General features: G+C 45.9%; 1 protein-coding gene across 1 annotated transcript in view; it reads right to left on the reverse strand.

The window, feature by feature from the left end:
• Positions 1-22,404, reverse strand: part of CACNA2D4 (calcium voltage-gated channel auxiliary subunit alpha2delta 4) — a 134,008-nt gene that overhangs the window by 70,494 nt on the left and 41,110 nt on the right. Inside the window, exons 17-27 of the mRNA XM_064509925.1 lie at positions 20,743-20,817; positions 19,260-19,346; positions 15,613-15,684; positions 11,403-11,464; positions 10,676-10,743; positions 10,491-10,536; positions 8,880-8,977; positions 6,695-6,788; positions 5,301-5,396; positions 2,953-3,080; positions 229-309 (exon numbers count right to left, since the gene is read on the reverse strand). Coding sequence (XP_064365995.1) covers positions 229-309; positions 2,953-3,080; positions 5,301-5,396; positions 6,695-6,788; positions 8,880-8,977; positions 10,491-10,536; positions 10,676-10,743; positions 11,403-11,464; positions 15,613-15,684; positions 19,260-19,346; positions 20,743-20,817 — 907 coding nt within the window. The remainder of the gene's footprint in view (positions 1-228; positions 310-2,952; positions 3,081-5,300; positions 5,397-6,694; positions 6,789-8,879; positions 8,978-10,490; positions 10,537-10,675; positions 10,744-11,402; positions 11,465-15,612; positions 15,685-19,259; positions 19,347-20,742; positions 20,818-22,404) is intronic.

Below are 22,404 nucleotides of genomic sequence, written 5' to 3' on the forward strand. Positions count from 1 at the left end.
ACAAAGTTATCAGCTTGAAGATGGGAAGTTTCCATTCAAACAGCCAGTTTCCCTTCCAAAAAGCATACTAGCCATTCAGTACCTGTTCTAATGTTCTCTGTTTAGCCTGGTTTTCAAGATCACTACCATCATTTCCCTTGAGTGACAAGCTAACAGCTCTCAGCTCCCGCCCTCAATATAAGATGCTACCATTTCATTCAAGATAAAAAGAGAATCAGAATGTCCTACCTGCAGCAATACCCATCTTCCCATCCACAGACACAGCTACAGCTGTGCTCACTGTCACCACTTCTGGTGGGCCACTTCCCTCTGTTAAGACACAAATACAGCAGACTCAGTTAGCTTACCACCAGAGATTAGTAAAATGCAGTGGGAGCAGCTTGCTCACACAATTTCACCTCCACGTCAGTGTTTACAGAGGCCTAAACCCTGAAAAATCCTAGAGTTTGGAGGACAGCATCTTTCAAACCACAAAAGCACCCTAAGGGGCTAATAAGGAAATAGTTTTTTCCCTTCTAGAGAATGCAACTGCCCATGTGACAGATGCCATTTCTGTAATTTTTTTAGTGATTAGATTAGCTTCAGCTGGGGTACCACTTTTGAAACTGCCAGGGGACAGTTTGAAGGTCAGTGTGACCGATTAGGCTGCAACTGATTCCTTCCTCACATTCTGTACAGGAAACTCTTGCTCAGACAGATGGATTGGGGATTCTTTCCTTCCCAAGAGCTCCAGAGTCTGTCACTGCTTTTCATTTCTGCCTTTATCATTCTTGTTCATACTCCATGTGTCCTGAGCACGATTCTGTGGCTACCATGGTTTAGCCTGGAGTCTCTCACTCATTTTTTTGGACTAAAGCCAGATTAACTTCCTCAAGGGTGTCAGACAGAACTGTCAAAGCCCTTGTGAAACAGAAATACTCAGCCAACTGATGTTTGCATGCTTTGAGCCTTATCCTGCATTTATAGTGAATCCCAAATTTCTTGTTGTCCCTCAAGTGAGATTCAATAAGCAATATGCACATACTATCCCTAGAAAAGACACATCCAACACAGGATAGATCTGGGCTGCAAGAACAGTTGTATTCGACCCACAGAGCATTCCCTGCTACCTTCTCTCAGGGATTTTGGACATTGGCAAGGACGTGTCTGGATAAATTATTCTGATAGCCTCCAGCCATTTGCTGCTGGACTCCTCCCCAAAGGGTCTTCTGGCTCTCCTCTCTCATGCAATGAGAAGTGCATCTTTCACGAACACCTCCAGTCAGGAGGACATACACTGAGCCATGTGGAAAACAGGAAAAGTGGACTTTGGCATTTGATCCCCAAGAACTCCCATAAGGTACTGAGTGGCCTCTTCTGGCCAGAAGGTGAGGCACCCGTGTTCCATGGGATGTCAAGTGAAGGGCCCGGATTCTGCTCTGACACTGAAGCAGTGTGGCTCAGAAGAACTGAGCATTATTTCCAGGATCTTCGCAGTAATCTCGTGTGATCTCATGGATCACAGTCGGTCTAAGCCTGACTATCCAGCTCTAAAGGGAGTAATTATCTTCCCTACAGCTTAGAGTATAAGGTTTTCAGGTCCAGGCACTACCTCTTCCAATGTACTTTTAGGCTTTCCAGCATAATGGGGTCCTGAACTTGACTGAAGATTCCGAGTAATAGCAGTGTAATACAGAAGACAGTGGTAGCTGCTTTTGTTCAGTCTTTATCCATGCAAAACTACCTATGACTTTGAAGAACGCCAAATCAAGCCACAACTCCAATAGTTAGTCAGCAGTGACTACCGGTGCCTGGGTAATGGCAGTCTGTAGGAAGCACCATAGGGTGCTACCACCAGGTTTTCTAAGCGATACTCCATTCCAAACAGCAAATGCGGTGGCATGCAAGGCAGCAAAAGGTCCCTCCTGCCGTGTCCCCCCCTCCCTCTACACTCCCCTTTCAAGTAAGACGTAAAGGTGCTGGGCAAAGAGAAATTTTGGTGAAAGGTTTCACATATTTTCTGTTTCCACTCCTCTCCCATTACATCCTGGTTCATCTCTTGCCTCCCAGTCTCATTTTCTCCTCTTTGCTACTTGCTTTCCCACCCACCAGCCTCCCACCACTGTGCCACAAAAAGCTCTAACAGCTAAAGTGCTGAGCTCTGTGACAGAGATGGAGTACTGAGGGCCAGAGAAGAGCACAGAGGGGATTTCTGCCTCCTGTGTAGGAGTCTCACACCAGTGTTTTATTTTGATCTTATCCTTCTAGGCTCTTTGTTCTCTTCCAGCCTTTGAGGAAGTCCTAGCTGGCTCTGAGAGCTCACAGGAACCAACACCCTAAACAAGGGACACTGAAAAGCCGCTCCCTGCTTGTCTGTCATGGTTGAGCTCCTTTGCTGGGTAAGAGGTACCATATTCTAGTCACGGAAAGCGGTGACAGAAGAAATGACTCCCTCTAAACTCACATCCTTCTGACTGAGAGCTCACCGATCCCTCATCAGTCTTGGCTGACCATTACTCTAATCATTGTGGCTAATGGGCCTGACACACATGTGCCTCCCAGGTCTGGCTACACCTGCCCCTCTAATCCCTTCTGCAATACCTTTAACTTCCCCTTCTTATGGTTCACATGTCCTGCAACCCCTCATGTTCCCTCCACCGCCTCTCTAAATCTCTCAGTTTACCCCTTTACCTCCCTGTGTCCTTCACCTCCTCTGTACCCTCATGTTACACAGCTGTGAACGCCTTCCCCACAGTTTGTAGCTGTGTCTTCCCTTCATCTCCAGTTCCCATATCGTGCCATGAGCCTCGTGCCTCTATACCTGTGCTAACAAACCGCCAGCGGCCAGATCTCAGAACTTCCCACTGTGTAAGAGGTGGCAATAAAGGGACCAGGATGAACATGACATGGGGCACAGCATATGATAAGCTTTCTTTTCCCCACTTCCCTGCTTCATGTTCAGGTTGAGGTTACCTGAATCATCTTCTGAAACGATGCTGTAGATGAAACTCCCAGGGGGATGTTCAGCTGCCCGACGATACCACAGAGGGAAGTGGTCCATGGTGAAGATACTTTCCTTGTCCTTCCGCGTGAGGAATTTCCTGCCAGAGGAAAAAAGAGTAGTCTTTTACACCTGGCGCAGAGGAGCAGCAGCTCTCCTCGGGTTTATGCAGCAGGAAGCGCTCAGGGCTGGATCCACCAGCTGGGCCCTTCTCAGAGCCACCGGTGGCACCTCGTCATCTGCGGCTTCCTCTGCAGTCAGAGGGGGGACAGGCAACCTCTGGGGCACATTTGGGTCAGAAGTACGAGCGCAAAGTTTAATATTAAAGTTGCTTGCATGGAGCACCCCTTGTCCTGAGGCCTCTCAAACAACTCGGTAGGTGGCTGCTGCACGCTGGCCCCTCCGTGACTGAAACGCAGCGCCCGACAGGGTGGGACGCGCCTACTCTGTGGCTTGGTGCTTCGCACCCCGCACAGGGGCGAGGAACCAGCTCCGGTGGGGATGCACAGCAAGGACAACCCCCAGCCCACCGAGGAGACGCGTGAGGCTTCCACACAAAGCCCGGCTGCCGTTTCGGAGGCCACCAGGCAGGTCAGGACGAGCTGCCGGGCAGCACTCTCTGCCCAGCCTCGCACTCCGCTCCCCGCCGAGCGCCGCGGCCCACCGGCCCCGCACGCCCCCACCTCCGCGCCGCCATTTCCTGCGGGCGCCGGGCAGCGCCGCGGGGCCGCCCGCCGCCCCCAGTCCACCACCGCGCCGCGCCACCCGCGGCCGCCCGCCAGGTGCCGCTGTTGCCCCGGCCGAGGCCCTCGGCGGCGCCGCCGCCTCCCCCCCGCTCCCCGCCACAACCGGCCATTGGCCGCGGGGCGGGAGCTCGGCGGGGCGGCGGCTGCGGCGGGCGCGGTCTCCCGGGGCTGCGGGGCGCCGGGGGCGCCGGAGGCGGTGCGGGCGGGAGCCGATGGGCGAGGGAAGCCCCCAGGTCAGGGCCCGTGAGTTGCTGCAGAGGGAGAGGTGAGAAAAGGAGGCTGGACAGTGCCCAAGATTAACGACAAAAGCAGGGTAGGCGTCGCCGCGGTGGCTCCGTGTTGGAGTCCTGGAGACGCACTGGGTGGAGGAGCTGAGGAAACAGGTGCTGCTGCAGGCCAAGGGACGGGCCTGCGGGGCTTGGCGGGGCAGGCGCTGGACGCTTGGGAGAGCCCTCACGAAAAGCAGGTCACTGTCTTCCCTAGAGATCTTCACTTCTTGCCTGACAAAACCGCTTTGTTTTCAGACTCTCATTCCCCTGTATATTTTGACATAACAATAATTACTTGTTTATTCAGTTCCTTCCTTTCAGGAGATTCCAGAAGTGCCTCACGTGTGACATGCGGGGATCTGTCACGGAAATGTGGTGACTGCTGCTGTTCAAAGTGCTCAACAATGCTCCTGGTGAGCAGTGTGGGATAGGGAATCATCGTACCAGCCTCCTATAGCACACACCATTTTCTTCCTTGTCCTCAAGGCCTGGCTCTGGCTTATCCAAGGCGGCCTCAAAAACATGAAGTGTGTGGCCGACGCATACAGCACCTTGGGCACAATGGAGCTGAAGACAAAGCTCATGTTTGGGGGACTCAGAGACAGTGAAACACTTGCAAAGAAGCTACGGGCCACCACTGATGTCATCCTGTTCTGCTCCAGCTGCTGGTAATGCCTCTGTGACCTGTCCTTTCTTATGGCAGCACACACCAGCCTGCACTAAAAACTCAACAAATATGAAAACTGTACCCTTTCCATGTCAGAACCCTTCACTGAACACACACTTTTGCCTTGAGGGAGAGGACAAGAGAATGAATCATATATGACAGATGTCAGTCACATCACTTAATGCATCACTGGAAGGCATTGGGATACTACTGTGATGTGGGCAACGTAAGAGCCAGAACAGAATAAACCTGGGAGAGGAACTGAGAAAGAAAGATCAAACCTAGCCAGACTGGAATGTCTCCTGCGCACCGGAGTGCAGAGCCCTCTACACTGCAAAAATGGCCCTGGGGATCTGTAGCAACTGGGGACATTTTCTCAGCTGACTAAAGTCAGCAAATGATTGAAATTTTTCATTTTACAATTAAATGAATGCACTTTGGGACAGTATTTTAAGAAATATTCAAAAGGACCAGAGCAAGACAAAGGACCCCTCTCTTGAGTCCATAAAGCAGCACACACTCCACCAAGGTGTTGCTTGTTTCCATTTCTGCATCCCCAAAGAATAGACTAGTGGTGATTTCCTGTTATCCCTTCACAGAAACTGAGAGAAACCCTGTAATGCAGTTTAGGGACTTGCCTGTTGGAAAGTTTCTCAGAGCCCACGTATAAGGCACTCCTCATTAGTCCAGCTCGAGTGCCCAGAAATGCCATCTCAACGCCTGTCTCAGTCTTCCTGTGGGACACAAACATACAAGCAGATGCAAACAGTTCTGAGAACATGAGCTATCTCCCTCTCCCAAGGTAAGGGCCTTTCAAACTAGAAGCACACCTGGAGAAGTAGCCTCCAAATTCATTTGTAATGTAACCCCATTTACAGCAGAAATGACACTGGCTTCTACTTGCTAGCAGCAACAGGTCGTTGATTAACAATTGGCAGGCTTAGACTTGTGCCTGCATTCACACTTTTGAAGTTTGTTCATTTGATTCTTTTGTAAGTAGAACATAAGGGAGAGGGATTGCAGAGAGAGAACAGCTATCTCAGGCCTGTATGAGGCAGGCCGAGTAGCAGACCTACTCTGAAGCAGCACATTGACTCAGACAACTGCAGCTGGAGTCATCAAGGGCACAGATGGAAGAGCTATATGGTGGAGCGCCTGCTTCAGTGTGGTGTATATGGTGCAGCTTTGAAGTGAGATGTGCCTATTGCTGTGGCCATCTAAGGGTGTGCTGGCTAAAATTTCCTAGCAGGGTTGCCACTGGCTTAAGCTGTGTCAGCAGTAGGGATACTGGTAACTGAAACAGGGACAAGAGTCCTGTGGCCATGCATCTGTGTAAATAGTACGTTGTCTGCTGAAAGAAGATCTGTGTGACATGACGTTAGATATTAAAAGCAATAGGTGCTACACTGGGAATACTGAAGTAGAAAGTTGCCCTCTAAAGCCAGTCTGTCCTGTCCTTTCCTGAGTCTCAACCTGAAGGCATCACCAACGGACACAAGATCAAACTCCCTTTGTTCTGCTGATGGTAAAGGAGCAAATTCCTTTCCCACTGGGATGTTTTTTGCTAAAGTCATATGGGAAGTCAAGCCAAACAACTTTGCTGCCATTCAGAGGGACAATTCGTGCATAGAGAAATACTCATACTGACTTTGAACATCAAACTGAAATGGTCTTAGTTGGCCTGAGATACCAAACTGTATCAACTATAGAGGAAAACACAGTGCACCTGTTAGGTGCTGCAATGAACTGGTGCTGAACACCCCTTGCAGTGACACTTTTGCATCACTATTATTCTCCATTCAAACATGGGTCACCTTAAAGAGAATGTTTCATTACCAAAAAAACCTCACCAGAGTGCTGAGAAGGCCCAACCTGATGGAGTTCACTCCTGAAAGATACCGGTGCCTTCTGAGCCATTTCCAAAGTTTCCTATACACGGTGTAAGCATCTGTGACTGTTTCAGGCATTGGGTAAGCATATCTGGAAATGCAGCTTCAGTGGTGTTTTACATGTTTCTTTCTCACACACTTACGTGGACATATTGAGGGCTAGTGTTGTCCAGTAGGCCTCCATGGGTGCAGTGACCACCGCATCAAACAACACTTCCTGGACCAACTCCTCATCACCTAAGGAGAAAGGAGAAGAAGAATCAGCAGAGAAAGACATGCCCTCCCCCTAGATGTCTTAGAGAGTCCCTTGTTGCAGACCATCTGTCTGGCTCTGAGCAGTGGAACAACACGGCATGGAAAGAGGTAGCCCCTTGCAGCGCTGAGGACAGGATCCATAGTCCTGCCTGGTGGAGAGCACAGGAGCAGGTGTTACAGCTAAGGCAAATGGTGCTGACGCAGAGAAGGAGCTTTGGGGGCTGTTCTAGCAAGGCAGATCATCATGTTGGTCCCCCTCTAAACTTGATGGAAAGGTTTGGGTTTTAAAGAGTAGGGCAGTGAGAGGCTTTCCAATGAAGTTATTCACCACACCTTCTCTCTGGCCTTCTCCTTGACTGAACAGGCTGTTCACAGCAGTTGCCTCAAATCCTTTCTCTTGGCCTTGCTTCTGGGTGCCCTGTAGTGAGGACACCAGTCACCCCATTCCACTCAAGCAGCTTCCATCAAAACCCTTAGTGGCTTTTTGGTAGCCTCTGCTCTGTCTTTGTGCTCCTTGGCTTCTCTTGGCATTAACCCTCCATCCTTCCTGCAGGTCTCACAGGATGCTGTCCTGTCCTGGTTTCCCTCAGATGCTCTGGCCAGTCTAGACTACCAGTCTAGTCCAGTCTGAATTGGGACTGAGAGGTGTTTGGAAAAGCCTGAGGTATCATGCTTTAAATGGCATGCTTTAAAATCCCATTGTAGAAGAGTATCTAAACTAAACTTTGATTTGATCTGTTTCATTTTTATATTGCCTTGCTTGCATTTGTCTCATATTGTGAGCATATGATGGCTATCATATTCCAGAAATGCTGCCTTCAGTGCTTTTCTAGACAGAGTCATCCGCTCTGTTTTGGTGTTTGAGCCTCCACTTTCTGGGCTGAGCCTGCAGGGTTCTCCTAATCTTACCTTCCAAGTGCTCCCAACTTTCTTATACTTTCTCTGTCACAGCTGGCAAGATCCATTCCCCCATCCTTGCTGTCATTCAGACCTCAAAACCAGAGGTCACAGGCAGATCTTTCCTTCCCTGGCCCCCACATATCTAGGCTATGTCCAAATCCTGTTTCTTTTTCCTCCATAACACTTCCAAATCTCCATGCTTCTCACATTAAGCTCTCCTAAAATTTTCTTCTGTCTCCCTGGCCTTTTTGACTCATACATTCCCTCCTTTCAGTCTGCTCCAAACACAGCCAAGGGGGGGTCTGTTTACACTGTGTAAGAGACAAACAATTATTAGATTACATTTGTTTCCAGTTTTAAGAGATTCCCACCTCCCTGCCAGAGGTTTCTGCCCCTCAGGTGGAGCATGATATGCGAACACTTGATTCAGCATTTGGCATACCTAAGAGGGCTGAAGCCATGGAGAGCGGGTGGGCTGAAGAACATCCTGAAGCTAGATTGCTACAGGGAGTCCCCAGGCACAGCTGCCTGCCCCCCCCCCAGCAGAGATTCCACTTTGTAGTGGTGCTGTATGAGCTGCTTGTGTGGCTGCACTTACTTAGAGAATGGTGCCTGGCGCAAGGGATGAGCAGCAGGGGGACTAGGAAAGATAATCATTCAGTAAGAGGTTTTCTTTTTTCCTCCCCAAATCAATTACCAATTGCGTTTGAAAAACAAAATTAATAATGCTTGTTCTGGAAGAACCCATCTGTCTAGATGGCAGAGTGCAGCACGGTAGGATGCTAGCTGGAGCCCTAGGGAGAGGAATAGTCACAGCAGCTCTCCTGCCATCGCCCCCTCCAGTGCTGCTGGTCAGTCTACCTTAAACATGGTGTGCAGCCTCCCCACGCCATTCAAGCCTTTCACCCTTCACTGCTTCCTATGCAGAGACCTTCAATAAGGCCAAGTTATGTGACAGTTTTAAAATGGAAAATAATTCTCTGACAGAGACAAGGAAGTGGGTCCTCAGCTCATTTCCATTTGTGAATTAAGCTGGGCTTGAGTTCAGTTCTGCCTGTGTGAGCAGATGCCGCAGGAGCTCAGTCTGAGAGCAATCAGTTTCTCACAGTCCCTTCTGCACTGTGATGGGAACAGGAAAATCCCAGCAGGGCCTTTTTGATACCCAGGACTCACATTCCAGGTCAGGTTCCTCTCCGGTGAGGAAACGGATCACAGCCTCCAGCTGGCTGAGCTTCCGGTGGTCTGGATCAATGTCTGTGATGCAGTAAATCCTGGTGGGGAAGGGAAACAAGCCCACAAGGGCAAAAAGAAATTACAGTCAAGCAAATGCTCCTCCTCCTCCAAAAAAAAAGCCTACAAACAAAGATTCAGCAAGAAAGCTTGGGCTGCAAAGATTTTGCTGTTGTTGCATGCCACAGCTGCTTAAAACCTAACAGTGTCACCGTAACTCAGGCCCTACTGATAAAATCAAACATCAGTTAGTGTGACTGCTGTGCTAACTTAATATGGCTGCTCTTATATCCTCCAGCATAAGCTAACAATGCAACCTGCTTAGCAGTCCCAAATCCTTCCAGCAGAGTTATATATATGCTGCATAAGATGTGTACCCATCTGTGTAAAACAATAACAATGTGATGGATCGATCTGGAAAACAGGGGACCACATGCAGTGTGTGTAACACTGGATCAGGGCCGGAAAAGCCAAAAGACAGAGAAACAGAACGTGAGGCATGGAAGGAGTTTGCAGTTTGATACAGTGGCAAGAAAAGCTGTCCCAAAGAAAAGGGACACAGCTCCAGGAGCATCAGGACACAGACTGGGGGAGGTGTGAGACGGTGTATTATAAATAGAGGACTCTGTTTTATAAAAGAAACCAGACTTCTAATTCTGCTTTCAGTTTTGACCACGTCAGTGACAGGACAAGGGAAAAGAAGGGCTTATAAGAGAGAATTACAACTCATTAAGGGACTGAAAGGAATGATTTATGAGAGAAGTCTAAGAGAAATGAATATGTAAAGCATGGTAAGCTGACACCTCAGGTTAGGAGTAGAAGAAGGAGAAGTCCCTGCATGTGTCTGAAGTGTGCTGCCTATGAAACTTGACAGTGTAATGAGAGGTCTGAAGGGCTGCAGGGCTTCTTGAATATAGTTGTTTTGGCTTTGATTCAAGCTGGGTTCATGTGCCTGAGTGTAGCTGAATTTTGGGTTCATGAAAATCCCAAACCTCTCAGCAATAAATGGAAAGTGCCATGCTTCACCCTGTTTCACATCCAAACCAAGCAAACCCGTAAATTATGCATGATATTGAAACAGGGGTAATAAATCAGCTCCATGTTCACTCAAAATTAGGTCTAAGCTCAGTTCACAGGAATGCCAACTAAAAATAAGCTAGGATTTTAAAAAGCATTTCAATCTCTAGCTAACCTTGCAACAAAATCTCCTGCCAGGTTTGACGTAGTCTAGGTTTTGTAGCACAATTCTGAGCAACATGAGGAGGAAAAAGATAAGTTTGAGCACAGAAGACTGAGGATAGATCTTGGGAGAGGTTTCCTAGCAGGGTGATGTGTCAGGCCTTGGAGTGATCTCCCAAAGGAAGGGAAGGAACTGAATTCTTGAGGTGCTGCTGCACTGCCCCAAGACCATCAGTTCTTCCGGATGCAGTCCCTGAATAATAGTGCTTTTTCTCAAGGCCACTGAGGGTGGTGAACTCAAGCAAAACTGCTGGGAACTTTGCCAGCAATCTCAGGACAAAGTCCTGCATCATTGACAGGATTCCCTCCACTTACCATTCATTGGCTAAAGACAAGTCTGGCTGGAGAAGGTCATGCAAACCTGAAAACAGATAATATATTGAGTATTCAGTTAGGTAGCAGGCTGACAGATACAGGCTGGGAGGGTAGAAGTGAAGTAGTGAAATTCAGATTAACTTCCTTGTCCATTGGACCAATATGGCTGTTCCAAATTAACCTACCTTCCTCCACCGAAGTGTTGCCCAGCAGGATGTATTCCCCATGTCCCCTGGACAGCACAACACCCAGGCTGCAGGCAGGAGGGAAAACAGAGGGCTTGTCAACAAGGGAAGGTGTAATCTCTGAACATGACACTGCATTCCTTGCAATTACAACCCTAAAAGCCATTAACTCCCTCTACAGCTATTAAAGAACATCATCAGCAAAAGAGGATCAAGTGAAATCTAATTTCAGCGCAACAGAGTAAGAAACCTGTCTGTAGACCTATGCGGCATTTTTTGACAAAAATTTTTTGGCCAGAGTGGCACATTTAGGTCAACAATAGTGTTTCTAAAACCTTGCCAATTTCAAACCATTTCAGCTGGAGAAAAAACAGAAAATAAAAATTAACTTGATTTCTCATGTGATATTTTATAGTTTTCAGTTTATAACAGTGTTTTGTTTTGAACCATACATCAGAACATATAACATATTTAATAGAATCAGATATTGAAGATCTTTCATTTTTCTGAAATAAAACAATCTGCTTTATCTAAAATGTAGCTTTTGGACTTTGAACTTCAGATAAATCTTAGTAGTAATTTTGAGTTGACCCCAGATCATTTTTTTTAATGATCATAGGAACAAAGAAATCAGTTGTTCACACTGCTCTACTCATGAGTCATAGCCAGTTTTACGAAGAAAAGATTCCTGATACTTTGTATTGGTGACATGCGAATCCTTGCTCACCTGAAAGGTGTGCCACTGATGTCCGTGAAGAAATAATCGTTGGTGAGGAAGAGAACTCGTTTCTGGAATAAGAGCATGAATAAGAATGTGAGAAACCATCTGACAGATCAAGACCCTAGTGATGATGGCGACCTGGGATGTATGTCCCAAAGCAGTTGATCAGCACCAACACTTCACAACCCAGGAGGACTGGCCAGAGGCAGAGAAGAATGTGCAGTATTCAGCATATTCAGCAACTTGGGACTTTCAGGAATGTTTGTTTCCATATAGGCCTTCAGTTAAACCTTTCTTTGCTTTGGGGCTCCAAGGCAGGCTGCAGGAAGGAGAGGAGAAGCTGTCCTCCCTCTTGCACCATCTGAGCCAACATGCTGGGGCCCTGCTGCTCTTTTGCTGTGCAGAGCAACCTTCATGGCTTTGCACATCATCATCATCACCAGCAGAACTGGGGTCTCTGTGAGGCAAGTAAGAAGGAGCGGGGGTGGGGTTGGAAGAGAGTCAGCAGAGGCAAAATGGCAACCCAGCTTGCCAGGGAGGTGGGCAGCTGGGGCCAACTCTCCCTACTTTTATGGGAAATGCTGAGATTCCTGACACTTGTTTTCATGCCAAATTGGGAGAAAACAGTAACATATTCCTATTTTCTGAAAAAAATCAGTAAAAGAAACAATTTACATTTTCAAAATAAAACACAAGTGCTGATTCAAATCCATTTTGATACACATGATAATATTTGTTTCGAATTGACATTTTGACTCAAGACATTTCAGATTTTTGAAAGCTGATTTAGAACTTCAGCTGTTTGCCAGACTGGCCTTTTCCTGTAGGAAAGTGTTGATTTCAGTGGAACTCTTTTCCAAAGGAGAGAAGTTTTTGGAAAATTTTTATCCAACACTTATGCCAGTATATGAACCCTAATACATTTAAAATCCCAGCTCTACTCCAAAAATATGAGGTGAGACGATGTGTGTGAGACAGTGGAGGAATACAGAAAACTCACTGTTCCCCAGGGAAAGCCATGCCTGCCCTAACCTGCTCAGAGCTCAGGCTGTGCAGCACTAGAGGTAGAGAGACGTGCAAAGCACAAGCTCTGCAGTGTGCCCTGAGTTTGTGCACAAGGCAGATGGGCTAATGGGGATGCGGATGGGGGCTAGAGTTAAGGAGTAAGGTGAGGAGGTGGCAGACAGCTCAGCCCCTTTTTGCCCCCTCCCTCTCTGCGTGGCATTCATGTACTGTTGAGCAACATGGTCCTAGCCTTTTGCCAAGCAGAGATGTTCCAGAAGTATCATGATAAGCAACATTACACGGTGGCATTTTGGTGACTGTGGGGGTCACCACAGTCTTGCTAGTCTGATCTCACAGGGAAGGAGGAGACCTGGGGGTGAAGGCCTCCCCCTGGGGTAAATGACACAGCAGCAGATGGCCTGGGGGGTGCCACTCCTCCTGGAGTCCGAGACCCTTTCTTCCAGCTGAGCTTGTCTGTTTGTCCTTTGTTCCCCTCCTGCTGCCCCTCTTCTGCACATGCAACCACTCCGGTGCCTTGTGGGAAGGAGGGTAGACCTCTGTTTGGGCAGGGGGTGGGAATGGCCACCCAGCTCTCCCTGAGACACCGTGCAGATAACACCACTCATCACTTGGGAAGGGTGAGAGGCAGAGACACCCTGGAGCCAAGTGGTACTGAGGATGATCAGGCAGGACTTTGCTGTGTAGCACAGAGCAAGGGAGATGATGGCAAGAACACGGGCACCTTGGCATGGCAAGGGGATGGCTACCGAACAGCACCGATGGTCTGGAAACGTGTGTATTTCAAGTTCTGATATTGTGACTGTGCTGGGCAGTCACTCCTCACTAATGCTATTAGCAGTGGTTTGTCACAGCTCCTACACATGTCCTTGCTCTTTTGCTTTCACTCCTACCTTTACAGTCTCAATCCTTTTGTCTGCTAGCTGAAAGCAAAGGCATTTTTTGCTGCCAGATCTCTTTAAGGACTGCCCCTTCTCTTTGGTCCTTATTTTTCTCTGTCTGTCTCACTGCGTTCCCAATGCCTTCCTTTGATCAACCTGGGGAATCACTTTTACATGGCTGACAGAATATTTTCTATCCCCTTCACTCAACCCTTTGCTCCGCTGTCTGACTCTCTCATTCCCATTGTTTTAAGGCTCTGTCAGCGCTTCCTTTGTTGCAACTGCTGCTCTGCTTCATCAGCTAGCAGAGTACTAGAGGGAATAGAGAAATTTCACTTCTGGTCCCTGCTCCATGTATATTCAGATAAAAGTAAAACTGTCACGTGCTCAGCTTCGATCTCCTATTGTGCTTCATAAGGCTCACAGAGTTGCAGAATAAAACAGGCAACATCTCTTGCTGAGGCTACTTCTTGTTACATTTTTTCCTTAGGTAGGGGAGCAGAAATATGTCCCTAAAATACTGAACTAAAAGGATGCCTTCAGATGACTCAGAAGAAATGTTATTGAGGGTGCACAAAGACAGAATGAGGAAAGAGGTTAAGCCAGAGAAATAAGCAATCTAGACTTCCAAAGAATAGATCTTGCTGGAAAAAACCTTGATCGCTTTTCTGACAGAGTAACAAAGCTAATGCATAGAGGGAATAAAGGACATGCAATATATCTGGGTTTATATAAAGCACTTGAAACAGCTTCTCATGAAATTTTATTTTAAAGAATCAATTAATGTGGGCTTAAATAAGATGTAGAGTGAGAACCAACTGCTGTACCATAAACAGAAAGAAACAGTAAACAACAGTGTATCAAGAAGATGATCTAATGAGAGGAGCAGACAGAATCTGTCTTAGGAGCCATAATATACAATGATCTATAAGGCAAAATAAAACAGCATTTCTCTGCATACTGAGAAAAAATCTCAACAGCCCCAAAAGTTAGAAAAATGGGATAAAAAGAAAGCACGGGATTCAGTTAAAAAAAAGTCCAGTGGAAAAAATAGTTAAGAAACATAAAAGCCAAAGCAGCACTTCTGGGGCATCTAAGGAGAGAGGAAAAATATGAAGAGACAGCAGAAAGGAGATTTGAGGCTCCCTGTTCAGAAATGTCCTGTTGCAGAGAATAGATGCTCTCTACAGAGCAACAGGGAAGCAGTACTCAAATAATTCAGAGAAGCTCTGGTATTTGTGTACCAGAAGTGATACAACAGACAAAGGGAACAAAAATAATTGCTGAACTGCTTGGACTGAAAAGTGTGCAAGTATTTCAAATGCATATGTTGGCAAGGACCAGGAGAGAGAGGGCAAATCTATTGACAGGTACCTGATAGTTGTGAACACCAAGAACAGGGAAAGACAGTGTAGTTACAAGATCTAGCAACCATGCCGAGGAGACAGAGAGATATCTACATTAAGAGATGGCATTGACTGTGAGCAATTGGTTTATTGGAACTAGTGCTGACAGTGGCTTAGTACAGGAGCAGTTCAGCCAACCCGATTGCTGAAAAAAATTCTCTTTCGTAAAAGATGGAGAATTTTCCTGAAAGATGGAAGACTTCTGGGCGGTGTAACTTGCAGGACTCTGGAATACTTCCTAAGAAGAAATAATGAAAGCCAAAATTTTTGGGAGAGTTAAATAAACCTGAATGAAAAAGTACCAGTGAACCTAATGCCTAGGACAGTTTTGCACTGATTCCAACAGAGGATGTATAACCTTACATTAGAGCTGGGAGGGAGCATTCAGAAGTCTCCATTTCACTGGGATTTTTCATAAAATATCTGTAAATATTTGCATAGAAATTTAATCCTGGACCTGGTTAAAGGAAATCGTATTCTGACAGAGTGAGAGAAAAATTTTCATGAGTGTTTTTGGGGAGGGAAAGGGAGTTGCAAAAGAGCCTCCAAAACTCTTTCTGTGTAGGTCAGTTCAACACACCTTCCCCATCTCTAAACTCTTAAAGCTCTCTGATTCCTTTGACAGCCCTGCAATGAACAATGTGCTTTTTGGCTTTGCCTGGACAAAGTAGGGAGCTGTGAAGCACTTCCAACACCTTTGTACGAGCAGAATGTCGGTAGGTATGAAGAATACTTCTAACGATGCTCTATTTTATGTCTTTAGCATATGTGTTATATATGTGGTAAAACAATAAAATCCTCGCATTCAGAAATGCTGAACATTAGAAACCACATCCTTTGGGGTTCTTCAGCATCCATTTCCCATCCCCTCCTGCTTGTGACTTGAACAGAAAGATAATTTCTTACCCCTTTATCCACAGGGACCTTCACATCCATAGAGAGGTAGCCTGTTTCCCCATTGATCATGGCAGTTCTCAGCTGCAGAGGTGAATAAGAGTGTTAGTGTCTGCAGGTAGAGCAGGGTGGGAGTTAATAGAGCCACTTGTCATTAACATACAGAGACTGACAGAGAAGAGTGACTGGATTCCCCCCCAATCAGCTCTTTCTCGCTTCTTTTAAACTGAAAATGTGTTCTCAGTGGTCAGGATCCTTGTTCAATCAGTTTAATAAGTGACATAGGACAATAATGGCTTATGTTGAAAGCTTGTTGATATGTCTTTTTAGTTAAAGGAAAAGACTTGGAAGCTATGAAATTGTCAGTCCAAGTTTCAGACTTCACCATTTGGCAGCCAGCAAATCATTAGCACAGTACTTTGAGACTGCGAAAGAAGAGACACCTGAGAAAATGCACTAGCTCCCCCAGACCAATTCCAAAGCTCTTTGACATTTTTTAAACTGATTTATAAATTATAAGCTGTATTCAGCAACACTTCTGGGGTGCAGCAAAGCAGCTGTTTAACACAGCACAGCAAGACTAAATGATAGCAGGGTAAGCAGTGAGAAGACCAGTTTATTCAATCCAGTTTCCAAAGGCAAAATGTAATTTTCACAGTGACTCCCAAGCTCTTGCAAGAAAGAGCCAGGGAATTTTCCATAAGCACAAAGGCTTGGACTTTAGGTCCAGCCTTCCAGAGCATTTCAGCTTATTGCTTCAGCCAGAATAGAGAAAAACAGAAGGTGGGAAGTAACTAATTCATTCACACAGATTACTTCCTTACTTCCAAAGACAGGCTTCCATTCAAGTGCTGGTCAGTCTCACCTGTATTTACTTTACATGGCCACAGTTCAAAATATTACGGCTGTTTGAAGTGGGTTATTTACAGGCCTAGAATATAAAGCTTGTGTGTTCATGGGCCCTTGGAAATCAAAACACTGACTGGTACTATTATTCCTTTTTAGCTAGCAGAGTCTGACCTCCTGTCAGAGCCATGGCCATGCGCTGTTCTGGTCTGACTGAGCCTGCCACATTTTCTTCAGGTTCTGGGCTGTTCAGATATTGTTGTTCCATCCATACGTTCTCATCAAATCTCAGGCATCTTTCTTTGCCCCATATGGCAGTGGAGAAGCAAATCAACATCTGTCTGAGACAGCAAATTCAGATCTCCTCAGCTCCAGCTAGTCTGCAGGCAGGTTACTGTCCTGTGCCCAGCACCCATGCAAGAGTGGTTGTAGGTTGGTGCTCAGATCCAGGCTGGCTTCTTCTTCCTCAATAACTTCTCCTGCACTGAGAAGTCGATCAGCTATAGTCCTGGTGTCTGGGAGTCCTCATATTACTTGGTCCTTTTTACACAGGACAGTTATAGTGATGATTGGCATCCACTCGCTAAAATGTGCAGGAGAGTTTGGATGGAGGAGTCATCCGGTCTGTGCTGAAGCATCCATTCCAGACACTCCAAACAGCAAATACTCCTGCACACGAGCGATAAGGCTATGCTGTCCCAATCACTGGTAATGAGCACCGACTCCTTTCCAGTGTCCTCTTGTGTCATTTCAAAGCAACATAGACATACAGTTTACCTGAAGGCTTTTTATAATATCTAGATGTTTAGCTACTCAGTTTCAAAATTGGAAGGATCCTGGCAGGCTAATTTCTTTTTCAGTGGCTCTGTCAAAGCTGAAGGAAGTCTGCTTGGATGAGAGCTCCTAAACTGCTGGGCAAGGTCCCCTGACCCTTCCCTTTTTTCCTGACACGGAGAGTGTCCATTTGGTGCTTTAAGGAAGCTCAAACTTCCTCACTGCCCAGTTGTGGGTGGTAGTATTGTGCACCAATTTGAATTTTCCAGACAGTGCCATTTTTCTTCCCCTGGATTTCTTTTAGCAGCTGGCTATATTACACATCATTAGCACTTGGGCATATTTTTCCAATCTGATTTTGCTGCTTATCAGTGTGGCTGAGATTATACTGCAACTGATGCTGAGTCTGTCATTGATCTAATAGCATAGCTGCAAATCTCAGCGTTGAAATGTTGGCAGCTTTCTGCTGCAGTGGGTGTATCTTGAGAGTCTCTAGACTTGCTGAAATCACACTGCAGATACTGTTCACGTCACTGATTGTCTCTGTGCCCTCAGTGACTGCAACCTTTTTGTCTTCTGGAAAAAGCAGTACAGGAACATAAAGTGGTTTTGTTTTTCATACCTCTGTTGAATTTTTGTCACTCTGGATAGTTTTACTCTGCCTAACCACAGAAACCTTACACTTTGCATCATATTTGTGTTCAAGTATCAACATTTTTTGCTCAGACTTGCTGGCCAAATAACTATGACAGCAAGGTGGAGGCCTCTAAATTCCTGAAAGCTTTTGTGAAATAGTGAACTGGATAGAGAAGAGCAGCCCTAAAACTGGTTCCAGGGAGCAAGAGTGTGCTGCATTGGGATCAGAGCTCCTAGAAGACATCAGCGAACCCACACGAAGCCAGAGGCAAACTTTATCTTGTTGGTCCTGCCACATGTAAAACTGCTTAATTTTGTCTTGCTTTCCACATTTTGCCCACAGTCCTGTTGTGTTTCCTTTCTCAGTCTGCCGCCATTCCAGTTCCTGAGTTCCTTTGGCTTGGCCCTTTGTACTTGCGCTAGTGACAGCAGTCACGTAGATCATCTTGCTGGGCAGTTCATTTGTCCTCCCTGCTGGGTGGATATCTATAGCATCAGATCTGTTTATCTTCTCTGTAATCCACAGGCATGTGTCCCACAGATAATTCTGTCTTACTCCAAATGCTGTTCTTATCTTAGCAACTTAAGTATTTATTCTCTCTTAATTCTTCTTTTGAGTAAAAGAAAACCAGCTACAGCAGAACCTTGCTGCCTTTCTATTATATCTGGGTTCCTAGTTCTGAAACACTTTTTATCAGGTGTTCAGGTGCACACTTGTTCACTTTTCAGTAATTTTGCTCAAAGGAGAGTAAAAAAGGGCATTTTCCAATTTTTTTCCCTCTGGTCAGCTATTGTTTTCACTGCCTCCTAACTTGCACAGTAAAGGGCTATATGGAAATTTGTTTTTCCCAAGCGTCTGAGTCCCTTATGCTCTTTGTTTATTTTTAATAAAGACTGTGAGTTTTAATCTCTTTGTGAATTGCACTTTCTTCCTCCCTGTAGATCATGTTAGTTGAGTGGCTCCAACTATGTCTCATATACTACATGTATGAGTAACATCATGGGAGGCCTCCATATTCCTAAAATACCTTGGCTTTGTTTTAAGCAAACTGCGTACAGAGGTGCGGCAGCTACCACTAGCATTTGGGCCATGTGCACACAGACTGGCTCCCTGGAGCACCCCCCAAGTGCTTCCATTCTCCTGCCAGCACCTTCCCTCCCTGCTCCATGGGAGGAAAACCTCACATTGAGAAGAAGACAAGTACTTCGAAGGGGAGCAACACTCTTGGCCTCTTGTAGACCAGCAGCCTCTCCTAGGCAGCACCAGTCACTCACAGAAGAAACCAAGAGCATCTGTTGCCTGCTGTAAGCATGCCTCTTCACTCCTCCTCCTGCCACACATACACACAAAGTAATAGGAAGAAGGAGATACAAGAAGGCTAAAATCAATTTCTGATACTCACTATTTCATCCTCATCTTCCCATTCCACTTCTGAGAGATCTACACTGTTGTAGTTTGGTTTAGGTTTCAATTTCTTTCCTTCTTTATACTGGGGTTTATTTAAAAAAAGGATAAAAAAAAACCAAGTGGTTAGGTAACTTCCCAAACTAACCCTTTAAAAATTGATATTTAATTCATAAAACAGGGGTGCCTTATTTAGTCTCTGACTGACAAGGCAACATTTGGTACAGGTGCCATCTCAGTCCCATGCCATCTATTGCTGTACGTGGGCAATCTGGGGCTAGGGGAGTTCAAGTGGGAAAAGCCATTTCAAGAGTAAGGGACAAGCAGGAACATAGGTAAGCTTGCAGGTAAAGGCTACAGCCTGTTTTGTGAGAATATTCTACTAAATAGCTCAGCAAAATACACTGTCCTCCAGCAAATGAGGTGTTTCCCACAGCTAAGAGTCTAATCCCATTAACAGGATAATAACATCAGGAGAACTTTTTTGATGAGAATTAGGCTTTAGCTTCACTGACAAAGTGGTATGCTTTTCACCTGAAGTAAGCTATTTCCCTGTAATCTTCCTGGTGAAGAAAATGGTGTGCAGTAGACTAGGAGAGGCCAATCCCAGGCGGAGGACAAAGCACTGGCCTTGCCTAAATCCCACCCTGGAAACACCGTGTCTCTCTTCTCTTCACACAGTGGAGAGTGCCTGTTGTCTCCCTGTACAAAGCTGCCTCTGAAGACAGCTAGTGTGAAGCCCTGTTGTGGCACTTTCTTTTGCCAGTAGCCACACTAACACTTGCAGCTGTGCACATGCGGATTTGTGCACACAGGCACATGTATGAAATGTAAAATGCACTGTATGTCTGAGTATCTGTGCAATGAAACCCTTCATGTGTTGCAGGGATATGTGCAGTCTGGAGATCCAAGTGACACCGCAAAGGAGACAGGTTGTCCTTGTGTCCACTCTGCCCCTCAAGACCCAGAAGGTATCTGCAGCCTACTAGTCCCTACGTTGTCTCTGACTTATGAGGTTACTAAGATTTGTGGTGCTGGAGCCTACTGGCCTCAAATTCCTCAAATGTCCAACCCTACAGCTGCTGGGCAACTATTACTGAGGTGCTATTCGTGCTGAATCTTCCTGTAGCAGATGTGCCTGAGTGAGAAGAATTGTTTCTGCAGTTTGATACTCAGCAATGAAACCTTGCATGCATGCAAATACGTGTACCCACAGTACAGTAAGTGCACACAAGTACAGCACTCAGATGCTCTCTTACAGAGAACAGGCAGAGAGTATACCTTACACTTCATACACTTGCATGCATGTATACATCAATGTGTGTGGAACTGATTTCTCTGGCCTCATGTTCATAATATCTATATGTCAGAACCTGGTAGCCTCACAGCTCCAAAAAATGTGAGAAATCAGAAGCATCCCTGAGAGTCAGTGTTTTCAAGTGAGCAAAAGTTCTCAAATTCACAGCTACATATATACATACCAAAGGACGCAGGTCTGGGTGTGAAAGGATGTAGCCATTGTTAGTGTTCAGAAAGGCGTATCCATGGACACCCAGCTGGAGAAAGAGGCATTAGAATAATTAGCTCTGCTTTTTCTAGAAACATTGCTATGTAAAGGATGCTGCAGATACCCTGACCCCATCAGAAGTATTTTCCTTTTAAAGATATTCACCAGCAGAAGGTAGGCTCCATCACAAACCATTTGTCTCTGTATCTTTGGCTGCTCTGTCTAAGAAGACTGACTGTGCTTGTATGCACAAATGCATGGGCAGGAAGTTGATTAGTGTACACATTCAAAAAAGATGCACTCAGAGTCTGTGATCGTCTTAGCTGAAAATCACCATGCAGAGGTGGAATTAGCTCTCTACAGCAGTCACAGCAGTTCCGTACACAGAATAGGCAATGAGGGGAAATACCATAAACCGTACAATAACAGCTGTGACAAGTGTGTATGCTGATCACTATATATGTACAATAGTGAATGGACAGGGGAGTATGAATTTCGCAGACATCTCTGGAAACCTGGCCTTCAGACGAGCTCCGCATTATGTGTCAGTTTTGGCAAGGCCAGATCTAGCCTAGGTCAACTGTGCAAGCCTACAGTCTTAAAATACTTTTTAAGGAATAGCATAACCTGACAAGAGCGGATACTTGCTGACCTGATCTGCAAGAGATTTCTGAGAGAGAGATCATTCAGATAAAGCCCATACATAATACAAACTCCAGTTAAACCCTGAGTTGCTAAAAACCCACTGATAGCCTGCGCTTGCCAAAACAAGAAGCATCTCAAAGAAAACAAGAATGGCTGAAGTTTCTATCTTGAACTTTTTATGCTTATAGAGACAATCTATCCTGGAGCAATAACAGTAGGGAAGCAGGGGGGTAAGTCATTCACAATCCGTCTGGACGTTGCTGAAGTCAACTATTCATCTGTTTCACACATCCCAGATCAAAACTTTGGTCCGTCTCTACATGGAACAGTTTCTTGCAAATCACACAGAGCTCAGCTCAGCATGGCAGACTGAATTCAATGCACACTGGATCAGGACTTGGATCAGCAGGCTTCCCTATTGGCCTATTAAAGCTGAAATTTCTCAGCCAGTAAGTGGGATCATGAGTGTATGAGCTCTCCAGGGCTGTAACTGGAATGGCTCACTGAATCTTTGTAACTCATATACCAGGGGATCCAAGCTGAGGATACCAGGTTTCCAAACTGGACTGGAGCTGGAAGAGCTTCTGCAAAGACATATTCTGTCACTGATGTAAAAAAATCCTTCAATTAATTTTCCTTCCTTCCCTGGCACTGGCTGGAGGAAGGAGTGGTATTCCACCTTGGTCCAGAAGAAGAATTATTGTGACACATGGCATTTGAGTGACATGGAGAAAGGAAGATGAAGGGGAATGAATCTTCCAGAGAAAATAAATGTATATAAAAATTGAGCCTCCTAGACAATGTTTCCCCAGCCCCAAAACAGCTACAGAGAGGTACTCATAGTTCCTGGGTTGCCTGAAGGATCATTTCTACAGCTGCATACAAATGGTCTAAAAATCCTGTGTCCAGCTCTGGAAGCACCTCACAGATTCATAGCTTTTGGCAGCACTTTCAGTCCTGTCAGTCTTTATCAAACAGACTTCAGACAATT

This window comes from Dromaius novaehollandiae, chromosome 1 (genome assembly GCF_036370855.1).
Source record: "Dromaius novaehollandiae isolate bDroNov1 chromosome 1, bDroNov1.hap1, whole genome shotgun sequence".
NCBI lineage: Eukaryota > Metazoa > Chordata > Aves > Casuariiformes > Dromaiidae > Dromaius > Dromaius novaehollandiae.